The sequence below is a fragment of the Sapajus apella genome, unplaced genomic scaffold (assembly GCF_009761245.1).
Source record: "Sapajus apella isolate SASKATOON/1434 unplaced genomic scaffold, GSC_monkey_1.0 scaffold46, whole genome shotgun sequence".
NCBI classification, from domain to species: domain Eukaryota; kingdom Metazoa; phylum Chordata; class Mammalia; order Primates; family Cebidae; genus Sapajus; species Sapajus apella.
Genome location: NW_022436986.1, coordinates 13015158 through 13029626, shown reverse-complemented (window position 1 = coordinate 13029626; position 14469 = coordinate 13015158). Strand labels below are relative to the sequence as shown.

Below are 14469 nucleotides of genomic sequence, written 5' to 3'. Positions count from 1 at the left end.
GATCCCTAAAAGGGTGTTGATGGCGGGGGTGATAAATAAATAAATAAATGACACTCTACGCGTGCGGTGGAGAAGAAAGGAGGGGGAGGGAGAGGAAAGGCGAGGACAGAGAAGTAAGGAGAGGAGAAGAACAAGGCGCAGAAAGGATAGAGGCGAAAGGGGAACGGGAGTCACCGAGAAGAGAAAGAAGAAAGAAGAGAGGAGGAGGAGGACGCTGAGGCTGTTCCGGACTGAAATGATCCTGGCTTTGTGCGGCTTCGGGAGGACTCCCCCTTCCGAGTGCCCAGAGGGACCCAGGGAAGTCCTCCGGCCCGAGCTCCTCCCCACCCGGACCCAGGGGGTGTCTGAGCGCTGGCCGCCGCCACCCCGTAAATTCCTCGTGGCAACCGGAGGAAGCGCGCCAGGTCTCCGCCGTCCCTCCACTGTCCCGGCTGATAATTTACCTCTTTGTCTTTAATAAAAAGCTGACTTTTTCTGTCAAGCTCTGCACCGAGAAAATAACAACCGTATTTCAGGTTGAAAGCTCCTATGACTGCTGGGTTTTGGAGGCTGCGATAAAATCTTCATCGACGTGAAGGTACCTTCTGGGTTGGCTTTGGGTCGTAAGTCCTAAGAGGGGGCCGTCCTTCCCTGGGGGCACGGACGTAGGGAACCAGGCGGTGCGGAGGGAGGAAGGAGCGGCGAGGTCCGAGGAAACCTTGGGTTTCCGAGGCTCCTGGGGCACCAAAGGGCTTCCCGCAGTCGGGGAATGAGCCCTGGGGAGGAGCCTTTTGCGAGAACGTGAGCGCGCCCCAACACGCCTCAGACCTCGTAAACCCACTTGGCAAAGACCGGGGAAGCGGCTGGCGGACCGATTGCGGTGAACTCAAGAAATTAACCTGCGCTGCAATTAAACGGGCTGCCGCCCTTTCAGACTCACCTCGAGCGACCGAGATAGAGAGAGCTCCCGAACCGGCCGCGGGGGGACCTGGCTCCACCCTCCCGTCCCAGGAGAAGAGGACAAAAAGGGGAGATGGACTTGGAGGTGGCCCCGCCCTTCAAACGCTCCAATCCTTGGAAACCAAACCTCCTCTCCAAGCCTCCAAGTCTAGAAGGGACAAAGGCAGTGAGGAGATCCAGAGACCGACGGGGAGATGGTGGCTTTCAGGCTTCTGGTGTGGGTTCACTGGGGGAAAAGTACAATGGTTAAGTTTCCATCCCGAATACGGTACCACAGGATGGTCTTTAGAAGACACACTCGGTCTTCTGGTTTAGAAGCAAACTGACTTCCTGAAGCTGTGAAGCGAACTATTGCAAAACTCACCTGCTTTTTGAATGTGGGGGCGATACAAATTCAATTAATGATGCCGTACACATAATCTTTTAGACTTTTTAGAAGTCACAAACGCTTTCACTCTACAATGATAGTAATTGAAAGAGGTTAAACATGAATGGGCTTTTTTTTCCTTTTTGTTTTTATTTGGGGTAATTTTTTCAAATGATAAAAAAAAAAAAACTGTATAAATAAAAGCTGGGTCATTCAAGGAAAGCGCTGTGCCTGAGGGTTTTCGGTGAAGACCTTAATACACTTAGCATTTAAGTAACTGTAATTATGCTTTGCCATTAGCAGACCATTAAGATAAACAGGAGAAAGTTCACACCTCCTGCTCTTTCATTCCCTAAGAATATTCACAAAGATAATACCAGGCTAGTTGGGGTTGGGTTATCTTCTCCATCAGGAGGTTTAAATTTGCTAATTAAAATAGAAAAAACTTGGTTTCCTACACAACCAGCGATGTGAGGGAAGTCTCACGGGGACATCCCGACTCCTTGAAATTTACCTTTTTTTAACTTTACCCTATGGCATTATCCCCTGGAGTCATATGGGGTTTCAAGACTATTAATGTTCCAGGGAATATGAATATGCTAGAAGTCAGGACTTTCTTCTCCCTTATCATGGGTGACTGGCATACACACTCCTCATAAAGAGAAATTATGGCTCATCAAAAGAGTGACTTTATGAGCATTAATAGAATAATAAATCTTGCACTTTTAGTTCAAGAAACAGTGAAGTCCTATAATCAGAGTGACCCATGCAAATATGACCCATTCACTTGCCCAACTCTAACAGGATACGGATAGTCTACAAATCATTTTAGTTTTTAAAACCTTAAAAAAGGAAGGCACCCAAATCCCCCAAAGGAAAGTGTTTATGGAGAGAAAGGGACTTCTAGCAAACCTGCAAGAAGAGATCATGGAAAAATGAACAGTCAGTCCAGAAGCTGAATTAGATAGAATTTCAACTGCAACAAGAATGGATAGATGTTCTAACGTCATTGTTTCAATATTTACGTTCTATCATTTAAAAAGAGACAAGTTTTCCTGCTTCCTGAAAGCTATACTAAAAAAAAAAAAAAATCCAATTCATAGCCCGCTTTGTAAATTCCAGCTGGAAAACTGTTCAAGTCGATGATTTTAGCAAAAGAAAAAGTAGGTGAACACAATATGGCTTTTTAACCACATCGTCACAAATCTCTTAACTTGGTATTTCCCTGCCTATGTAAAACTTCCTTTCTATGCAATGCAACATAGTCTTTTTACTAATGGAGTTTGTTTGTGATTTTTCAATTAATTACCTATTTTGAATTCTTGAGAGCTTTACTCTTGTTGGAAATTACTGTCTTCAAAAAATTTTTATCAAAACTTCAAATCGGCTAATTGCAGACCCTCCAAATACCAAAAAAGTGAAGTCACTAGCACATCTTTCTGATCTCTTATAAAAAAATCAACATATTGTCATAAAGCCATATTTAAACGTTGTAGCTAGTTAGCTAGTGTCCATGCCTAGGGAAAAGTGACTAAATGAAGACAAAGGTGGATTATTCATGATTCTGAACAGCTCTCAAAGGAAGAGACATTGCAATAACTTATATTAAACTTAGTCCATATGAATCTTTGTATATATACCTTCGGATATTAAAGATGTTTTGATAGTGATACTTTAAAATTCAAAAGAAAGTTTCCATAGGTAGAAGTTAAATGTACAGTTCTATCAAACTAATTATTGTAATATGTAGTGTGTATTATCGTTCATTCAGTCATTGAATCTTTGTTTAGCATCTGTATTACGCCATTCTCAGAACTGAATACTAGGGATACAGAGATGAATAACTGAAATGAGTGAGATTTTTGATGCATGATCTACTTCCCGAGCTACTAGCTTCAAAATCACATTACTTAGATTTAAAACTTCAGATTGTTTACTGAAAAGCAATACCAGGATTTGGCCAATGATGAAACCATAATTAATTTGAATACTTCTGTCCTCACAATGAAGCTATTAAGGAGTAATATTTGTCAAAATAAAATTTTTGGAGTTCATTGTAAAGCCAATGTCTTAACTCATAATTTAACATGAAATTCTTCCTCAAAGAGATTTTATTTTATTTTATTATTTTATTTTAGATGGAGTCTCTCTCAGCCCAAGCTGGAGTGCAGTGGTGCAATCTTGGCTCATTGTAACCTCTACCTTCAGGGTTCAGATGACTCTCCTGCTTCAGCCTCCCAAACAGCTGGGACTACTGGCACATACCACCACATGAAGCTATTTTTTGTATTTTTAGTAGGGGCAGGGTTTTACTGTGTTGGCCATGCTGGTTCCAAACTCCCAACCTCAAGTGATCCGCCCGTGTCAGCGTCCCAAAGTGCTAGGATTACAGGCATGAGCCACCACTCCTAGCCAATCATTTTTAAAAAGCAAAATAGCAACCTTATATCAACTAGGGTTCAATTAACTAAATTCTGAAGACAAGACTCAAGTGAACAATTGTCCATTTGTTGAAGCTTCACTTCCAGCAGAAAGACCAACATTTCTAGGTTCTTACTATTTGTTCTCCAACTGAAGCTTGGAGAAAGGAAGTGACTTATTCAAGAACACAGAGCTGGTAAAGAGCAGTCAGCCCTAGAATCTACACTTCAATGGTAGTTTCTCCAAAGTTATCATTCTCATATCACAGTCAAGATTTCTTCTTTTTCTTTTTTTTGGGGAGAGGGGGATATATTTTCATGTTACTTAGTCCTGTTATTTAATTAATATACATTTTTAAAGTCAACTTTAAAATTTTTTAAACTTTATCATAAGCAATAAAATTCACGAATCACAGGTCTGATGGGCTATTTATATATACATTTTTCAATGCATATCAAAATACATATACTATTATCAAAATTGAAAGATAGATTTTTGGATTAAAAAAATGTCTGGTAGTATACTTGCTAAACTGAATGCTAATGAGACAAGGAGTGAGGGAGATGGGGAAGAAACTTTTGTTACAATTTGTGTGTGTGTGTGTGTGTGTGTGTGTGTGTGTGCATGTGTGTACAAACATGAATCACTTTTATAATTTAAAAAAATGTCAAAGAAAAAATTATGTGACATAATAGTAGCTAGTCTATCTCTAAATTAAGCCATCTCTTTGTATATTCTTAGAAGGAAATAAAAATTAGCACAAATCTTTTTTAAAACAATTTAATAATACACATTTAAAGTCTTAAAATGTTCACACTTTTGTGCCCTAATTCCTATGCTTAGAATCTACCCTAAACAGAAATGGAAAAATATGAATATATGAAATGATAAAGTAAGTAATCAAAAATAAGTGATTAGGAGGAATAGTTAGGTAGTTAATAATCTATTCCAATTACGACATATTAAGTAGCTTAAATTGTTTGAGAATGTTGTGATTAAATAGAAAAATGGTCAAATATTAGGTAAAAGACCTGGATATAAAAATTATGATCATGAATTACTTTTTTTTCAAATTGCATACCCTAAAAATCACCTTGAATGGAAATATACCAGCATATCAACAGTAAGTTGACTTCTCATTATAAAAAATTTAGAAAATTGAGAATGTATATATAAGCTATGTAAGTTATATAGTTGTATAATGATGTTTTATATATGTGTATATGCTATGGAGTCAAATGCTTTGTTTGGACTGAATTATAGTTATCTTTTTAAGTATTTAAAAACATTTTAAAGTTAAATGATAGAATGTACTTTTTATGTGTCTGGTAATTGTAAATATGTCTCAAGGAACATATTAATACTGCTAATGAAATAGTGGTACAGTAACTTTTTCACATAGGTATTTTTCCATTAACAGATAATATAGGAAGAAGGTTTGAGTAAGCACTTTAAATATATTTTATATAGAAAAGAAAATTTAAAACCAAAGGGATTGAATGCTTTAACCTAAGGCCTTCCAACAACACTAATGATATAAAGACTAAAATCCAGATCTCCTAATTCCTGTTATATTTTGAAATCTGTCATTGTACTACAGTTGAGAAATATTAGCAAAAGAAAATTATTAATGGCCAATATGAAAAAAAGTTCAACATAGCATTTACATTATATTAACTATTATAAGTAATCTAGAGATAATTTAAAGCATATCAGAAAAGGCATGTAGATTCTATGCAAATGTTACTCCATATTATATAAGGGACTTGAGCATCCATGGGGTTCCTGGAACAAATATCCTGTGGATACCAAGGGATGACTATGTACTGAATGCTTATGAGTGTGTGTGTTTGAGTGTGTGTGTATTTCCCAGTTGTTAAGAGCATATATAATTCCCAGTTGTTGAGAATATGAAAAAATAAACCCTATAATTCTCTAATGATGAGACTGGAACTATGAAAAGTTTTATTCTTTCTGGATATATTAAAGGTCTTTTACCCAGGAATTTAACTTTTGGAAATTGATTTAAAGAAATATTCATGACTGTCATCAAAATTTTATGTATAAGGAGATTCATTGTAGCATCAATAACTAACAGCAAATGATCAAAGAAGTTATATTCATTTATGTAGTATAAAGTTGTATAGCTATCAAATTCTGTAGGAAATGTCAAATGACACTGAAATATTTACATGATTTTTGATAACAAAAAATAGATTTCAAAACAATGTATATAGTATTATCCCATATTTCATGTATATGTGTGTGTGTGCCCATGAGTGTGTGTGTGTCTGTGTGTATGTGTGTAGCTAGGCATTGAAAAATAATCAAACAAGTATAATCAAAGTGTTAATAGTAGTTTTTTCCAGGTAATGCCATTTTTTTCTAGGTGATGTAATTACGTATAAATTATATATTTTCACTCTGACTTTTCAGATTTTTAAACTTTTCTACAATGAATATATCTCTTTGCAATTAGAAAAAGTTTAAAACTTGCAAATAAATTTTACCAGCACAAAATTTCTTCCATATCATAAGACTGACCAAATCCAATGTTTTTCTAATTTACAATGTTAATTGTGAGGTTTTGTTAATTATTATTTTAAAACACCACACACACATTCCTTGAAATTCTTGATGATATATCCATTTGATTTCCCAAACAGCCTGGACTCAGAGTTCAGGGCATCCAATATGCAGTATGCTAACACAAAGTTGACTTTGCATCTGCATACCGCCTTGTAGATTTCATGTTGTTTGCCCTTTCACTGTAACATGAAATCTGCACATACTCTCTCTTATCTGCTAGGGTGTGGTTTGATTTCCCAGCACATTACTAATAACAGTGTTTCACAAAAGTTACTCATTGTTTATGTTTTTTTAAGTAGAAGGCAGAACAAGTTTATGTTTTAGTATCTTTCTGATATTTATTCTGGAAGTTTGGTCATTCCAAACAACAGGTTTTAAGTGAACAGTTATTGATTTAATGTTTAGAACAAAGATAAAACCAAATCTAGCACTGAACACCTACTCACTGGTTTCCACCTCCTGTTTTTGCTAGTGATGGCGGTGGACAAGTGCCTTAATGACTCCACGCATCAGTTTCCACATCCGTTAAAGAGGAACAAATTAAATACTGACTGGATTGCTATGAGGATTGACAAAGATGTATATAAAGCACATGGGAGTCTGTATCTGTAAGCTGATATGATCTAAATCCTTAAATCTTTACTGTGAGGCAGCACAGATGAAGCAAGAGCTCTAATTTTGGAATGGAGAAAGGTATCTAGTCCAGAAAATTAAAACCATAATATGTACCCATGATTTTTAAAAAACATGCCATTACTATTTAAATAAATAAAGCAACAACGATAATTTAAAATTTTAAACACCAAAACATAATGGATAGTATCTAAATTCTTCTATTGCTATTGATTTGTTGCTAATTAGTTCATTTTGTCTTTTGCAAGAACTAGTCTGCCCGTTACATGAGAGTAGGGCAAAAAAAAATTTTTAAGCATAAGAGAAAAACCTAAAATCTAGGAAATTTTGTTTATTGATATCTCAAATCCAAGAAACAGCTCAGTATGCTTAGAAAAATCCATATTTTGTAGGAATTGTTATAATAAATATAAATAAACAACAGCAAATAGGAAATATTTTATTTTATTTTATTTTTCTGTTAATTGCGTAGACCACCACTGTTCTTCGGTCTAGCCTCTAGTTAGCAGTGTTCTGCTGGAGCACAATTTGAAAACCACTGATCTATTCCAGATGAGAAAATTGTCTCAAGGAAAAGTGATTTGCTCAGGGTTACATACCAAGTTATTGAAGAAGCTAAGATCCAGACATACTCAATCCCTCTTCATGTCTATTTCCACTACATCCAATTTGCCTATCCTAGCAAAAGAGATTTCCTTGAGCTGGTATTGAAGAAAAAGCTGTTATCTTCTCTCCTCCCTTTCTCACTCCTTCTTTAACTTTCTCCTTCTGTCCCTTTCTGGTGTTTTCCTCCCTCCATTCTTAACTTCCTTCCTTCCTAAGGTTTCTCAGAAATGAGATCCTGTACTTTACGTGACCAATAATAATTAACTGCTTAGTCAATCAATAAATAATTTTTATGTTTTCTCTAAATTATTTTGATGACTTTTATTTCATTTCATTTTTTTTTCTAACCTCAGAAGATTAGTGGAATAGCTAATTGTGTTCTCTATATATCAGTGTCTTCTGTTTTTTGGAGTATTTGGAGTTATTCTCTACCTTTTTTTTCATTTTTCAATCTAAAATTATTTTCATAGGTTTAGGATCAGGAAATAAAAGACACAAAAGAAGCATGTGACTTTTCACCTGGAAAAATATAATTCTCCTTTTATTTCACATATAAATATAAATGGGAAAATACAGCATTATTATGCATTATCAGGGATCATATGAAATAAAAATTGATTCTTTAGGTCCTTTTGCATTTACTTTCTAACATGGCACACTCACAAAGGACTTATTTAAATATTATTCAAAAAGAAGGATGGTCAGTGTTCTCATTTGCCTTATGATGGAACACAGAATTTCAAAGTAGTTGAGACTTTCTGAATGTCATAGACAAGAGATTAGAGTAACATGTGGTAATGAAATTAACTTTGTGCATACTAGAATTGAGTGGTGAAGCAATTGACATGGAGAAAGAACAGCAATAGTGAGCTTTATTACAGTTTCCCTTGACTATAGCCTGTAGCTAGCATCTGTCCCATTCACTTAGGAGATGGCAAAATGCAAGACAACCCCAGCTAACTGTCACCTGAACAACTCAGGAACATAACCCCTCATCAGGCAGAGGGATGTAATGTTAGTAAGAGACGGTGCACATTTGTGTTTGGAGGCTGGAAAAAGCCCTAATGTATTGGATCAGGAACAGGAATCTCAAACATCTGTAAATGATCCTCACAAAGCATTTCCACATACATTTAAGAAACTGTTCTTACAACAACTTGTGACATGAAGATTATTTCCTCCGTTTTGTATTTGGAGAAACCAAGGCTCAAAGTAGTTCAGTGACTTTCCCAAGATCATTCAACTAGCATTGGGATTTGAACTCGGAACTTCTGATTCCAGATAGCATCTGACACCTCTCCTCATTGTGAGGTATTAAACTCCTAATATAGCATGGTAATGTCTTTTGCATTTATGTTTGTGTGTATATATGTGTGTGTGTATATATATATATATATATATATATATATACATATATACATATTTTTTGATTATGTAAGTAATATATATTGTAGGAAATTTAGCAAATATAGAAGTCTGAAAAAAAGAAAAATATTTAGCCCTCAAACACAGAGAGAACTGTTACTCTTTCCTCTGTATTTCTCCCTTTGTGATTTGATAGTTTATGTCCTTTGCTTATTTTTTATTGGTATGGTGTGTGAGTCTCATACTGATTTGTGATGTTACTTTGTAGATTAAGAATTTTAGCCCCTTACAATATGTGATAAAATATTTTTATTAGTTTTAAATTTTGCTTTTAATAATATTTTTTGATACACGAATGTTAAAGTTAAGTATACCAATCATTCTCCTTACACTTTCTACCATGAGTATAATACTAGGAAAGTCTTCAGAAACCCTAATAGAACAACTATTCATTTCATTTTTAATCAATTTCAGGAATTTTATCTTTATATTTAACACTACAATCTGTGTAGAATTTATTTCAACATACAATGTGAAGTGGAGATCAAACATAATTGTTTTCCAAATTATTAACTAATTGTGATAACATCATTTTAAGAAGCCTTTTACCCACTTAATTGAAATGTCATTTTATTATACACTAAAATTTTTATTTATCATAAGATATGTTTCTGGACTATCCATTTGTTTCCATTTATCTGTTTGTCCACTTCAGCAAATATGTGTTAGTTTTATTTTTCTTATTGACTTTAAACTGAAAAGATCACAATATTAAATATTGCTTAGATTTTATTAAATATTTGAGCAAAAATTCCGTGTGTGTCTGTGTGTGTGTGTGTATTAACTTCTCAGTCTGAATTCTCTCAGTATGTATACAAGTTTAGCTTATGACCTAAAACGGTGGTTTTTACAAAATTGCAGCTATACTAGGGGGTTACAAATCCATCTAAAGCTTTACATGAGTTTTTTAAAAAATATACAGTAGGCCCTTGGAAAACTCAGGGGTTAGGAGCATCAACCCCTATCAAAAATTGATATGCCTCCACCACAGTCAAAAATTGGTATGTAACTTTTGACTCCCCAAAAGCTTAAGTAATAATAGCCTACTGTTGACTGGAAGCCTTACCAATAACAAACAGTTAACACATATTTTTCTATGTTATATGTACAATATACTGTATTCTTACAATAAAGTAAGCTAGAGAAAACAAAATGTTATTAAGAAAAAAAATAAGGAAGAGAGAATATATTTACTATATATTAAGCGGAAGTGTATCGTTGTAAAAGTCTTCATCCTCATGTCTTTACAATGAGTACACTAAGGAGGAGGAAGAGGAGAAGTTGGTCTTGCTATCTCAGAGGTGGCATAAGGTGGACAAAAAGCTGTGTATAAGTAGACGTGTGGAAACTCGTTGTTCAAGGGTCAACTGTACTTAGATTCAGGATACTGAGTTTAATATCTTACACTACTGATCCCTTTTAGATATTGTTTCATCTCACTGAGAAAGCAGTAAAGATGATAGAGCAGCAACTTGAAAACTCATGAAAGAAAAACAAGAAAATTCAATTAATGTGGTAAAAAAAACCAAAACAACAAGATTATATAATAGAAAACACGAACACAATGCCAGAAATAAGAATAAGATGTCAGAAATAAAACTGTTTGGTTAATATGCTTGTTAATTTTCAGAATAGATGTTAATAGATAAAATTTTCGTATTGAGATCTAGAAACTCCTACTGTTAGGCCAAATAGATAACCACAGACTTTAATCAGGTTTACTAAATGGTTGTTAATTCCATGTATTCTTTTTTTTTTGTTCAAGAGTCACAGAATCTGTCCGTTTCTGAAGAAGGTATGAAATAAGATAGTCTGAGAAATGGAAAATGTAAACAGCTCTTTAAATAGATCACAAATAAAACTAAATGATCAAAAGTGTTTGAAATAAAATAGACTAACCAGAAATCAGGCAAATACTATGCAAAAGAAAGCAGAAAATGTAGCAGTAGCAGACAAAATAAAATCCAAGGTGAAAAACGTAAATGAAAAAGAGAAGAAAGTTTTAATTGATAAGAGGAATAATTCACCATTTTTATATCCAATATAGCTTCTTAATATGTGAAGTATAATGTACTATATATACAAGGAAGAATTGACAAAACTACAATGAAAATTGTAGATTTTTGACATGCCTCACCAAAAAATGACAAATTAAATTATCCTCAAATACAAAGTTATAGAGGAGTTGAATAATACATTCATTAAACTTGATTAAATGTATGTATGTATAGAACCGTGTGTCTGATATTCTTTTCTAGTACCCTTGAAACATTCTAGTACCCTTGAAACAATTTTTTTAAATGGCCACTTATTTAGTCACACATAAAAAAGCTCTACAAGTTCAATAAATATGCAAAATAGATCACAAACATAATGCAATAAAACTATAAGCTTAAAGGACAGAAACACACTAACACAAAACACTAAAAAACTTTTAAAAACCTCTTACAATAACCCTTAGTTAAAAAGAATATCAAGCTAAAATTGCAGGCTTTTTAAGTAAAAACAACAGTCAGAATACTACATATCAAAAACCTGTGACGTGACCCAGTTGTTGTCAAGTAAAAAGTAATATCTTTAAATTTATTGTTTAGAAAACAGAAAATATTAAAAAATATATGAGCCCATTCAATTAAAGGAGCTAAAAATTACACAAAAATTTAAGTGGTGAGTACTGAATTTTAGAAATAAAAGCCTATGAAAATGAACAAGTAAACTTTATCAATTAAACTATCAACTGAAAATCAGATAAGTCTGATGAAGAAAGAAGAAAACACAAATATGTGTCATTAAACTAAGGAAAGAGACATAACTACACAGAGGAGATTAAAAAGTTATGAGACTATTGTATGAATGAATTTAGAAATCTTAGATGAAAAGAATAATTTTTTAAAAGTCTACAAATGATGAAAATTGTATTAAGAGGAAGAATAAAAAAAAAATTAGTTGTTATAGAAAAAAAGAAAAAAAAACCCTAGAAGAAAATCTAGGCAAAACCATTCAGGACGTAGGTGTAGGCAAGGACTTCATGACCAAAACACCAAAAGCATTGACAACAAAAGCCAAAATAGACAAATGGGACCTAATCAAACTCCACAGCTTCTGCACAGCAAAAGAAACAATCATTAGAGTGAATCGGCAACCAACAGATTGGGAAAAAATTTTTGCAGTTTACCCATCTGACAAAGGGCTGATATCCAAAATTTACAAAGAACTAAAGCAGATTTACAAGAAAAAAACTAACAAGCCCATTCAAAAGTGGGCAAAGGATATGAACAGACACTTTACAAAAGAAGACATACGTGAGGCCAACAAACATATGAAAAAATGCTCATCATCACTGGTCATCAGAGAAATGCAAATCAAAACTACATTGAGATACCATCTCACGCCAGTAAGAATGGCGATCATTAAAAAATCTGGAGACAACAGATGCTGGAGAGGATGTGGAGAAATAGGGACACTTTTACACTGTTGGTGGGAGTGTAAATTAGTTCAACCATTGTGGAAGACAGTGTGGAGATTCCTCAAGGACATAGAAATAGAAATTCCATTTGACCCAGCAATCCCATTACTGGGTATATATCCAAAGGATTACAAATCGTTCTATTATAAGGACACGTGCATACGAATGTTCATTGCAGCACTGTTTACAATAGCAAAGACCTGGAACCAACCCAAATGCCCATCGACGATAGACTGGATAGGGAAAATGTGGCACATATACACCATGGAATATTATGCAGCCATCAAAAACAATGAGTTAGGGTCCTTTGTAGGGACATGGATGAACCTGGAAACCATCATTCTCAGCAAACTGACAGAAGAGCAGAAGATCAAACACCGCATGTTCTCACTCATAGGCGGGTGTTGAACAATGAGAACACATGGACACAGGGAGGGGAGCACTACACACTGGGGTCAGTTGGGGGGAAATAGGGGAGGGACGGTGGGGGGTGGGAAGCTGGGGAGAGATAGCAAGGGGAGAAATGCCAGATGTAGGTGATGGGGAGGAAGGCAGCAAATCACACTGCCATGTGTGTTCCTATGCAACAATTTTGCATGTTCTTCACATGTACCCCAAAACCTAAAATGCAATAAAATAAATAAAGGGGGAAAAAAAAAAAAAAAAAAAAAGAAAACATCTCTCAATCCCTATACCAGAAGTGTTAGGTAAATTCTAGCACACCTTACAGAAACTGATAATTCCTGCTTACACACACACACACACACACACACACACACATAAACTTCTTACAATAACCCTTAAGTAAAAGGAATACCAAGCCAAAATTACAGCCTTTTAAAGTAAAAACAACAGTGAGAATACTACATACAAAAACCTATGTGACCTGACCCAACTGTAGTCATGTAAAAGTTAACATTCCTATACACACACACACACACACACACACACACACACACACACACACACACATACACTCATATATATATATATATATATATATAGTGACTATTATAAAAGTAATGAGTGCTTTTCAGAAAATTTAAGAATACAGAAAGTCTAGACATTGAAGTAAAAGTCCTATACTATTTAAAGATTTTGTGCTCATTCTTTGTGTCTAGTATTATTCTGTCATCTCCCCATCCGACAAAGCAAATCAAGTGCATAAACAACTTTATAGCAATATTTCTTGTAAATATGGACTTGAAACCCCTGTATAAAATATTTTATATAAAAATCTAATGTTGTATGAAAGAAATGATTCTTCATGAATAAATAAGGTTTTCCCAGAAATGCAAGGATACTCAAAACCAGCAAATCTATTGATGTTGCTTATTAACCGAACATAGTAGACTTACAATGTGATCATTTTGATAGATGCCGAATAAGTAGTTGATATAATTTAATACTTATTTCTGACTTAAGAAAAAAACAACATAAGGCAAAAGTAAATTTTTAGTAATCCAGGACTAGAAGAACGCTACTTTTATTATCAGGGTATCAACTGGAAATTTATAACAAAAAACTTACTACTGAAATATTACAGGCATTCACATTAAAGTTAGGAATTAAAAAGGGGAATACCTGCTATTTACTGATATAATTCAACACTTCATTGAGGTCCCAGTCTTTGAGATAATGTGAATAATAGTAAGAAGTATTAGAGAGATTGAGACCAAGATTCATTATTTGCAAATGCAAATCTGAAACTCTCAAACAATCCTCTAAAAAATTAGAGTTTGGTAAGAAACCTGAATACAAGAAATATATACAAAAATAAACAATTTTACGTATGTCAGTAATATCTAAATAAGTTTGGATGCATTTAGCTGTAGCTAGAGAAACTGAATTAACCAAAGTTTAAACCTTATTTTCTTAAAAGGAATCCTGGAAAGAGGCAGTTTATCTATATGTTTAGTGGCTATGTAATGTCTTCAAAGACTTCAGCAGTTTCCATATTTCTGTCCCATCATTGCAACTCATTGCCTTTTTGTCTTCATATTTGTAGCCTCGTGGCTACATT

General features: G+C 34.4%; 1 protein-coding gene across 1 annotated transcript; it reads left to right on the top strand.

Moving 5' to 3' along the window:
• The first annotated feature begins 235 nt into the window (after nucleotides 1–235).
• On the top strand, nucleotides 236–2397 carry LOC116524614. Its single transcript, XM_032239895.1, is given in 4 exon segments — nucleotides 236–404; nucleotides 615–746; nucleotides 749–1158; nucleotides 1160–2397. Coding segments are annotated over 4 exon segments (741 nt in total). The 3' UTR covers nucleotides 1190–2397.
• Nucleotides 2398–14469: the final 12072 nt, after the last annotated feature.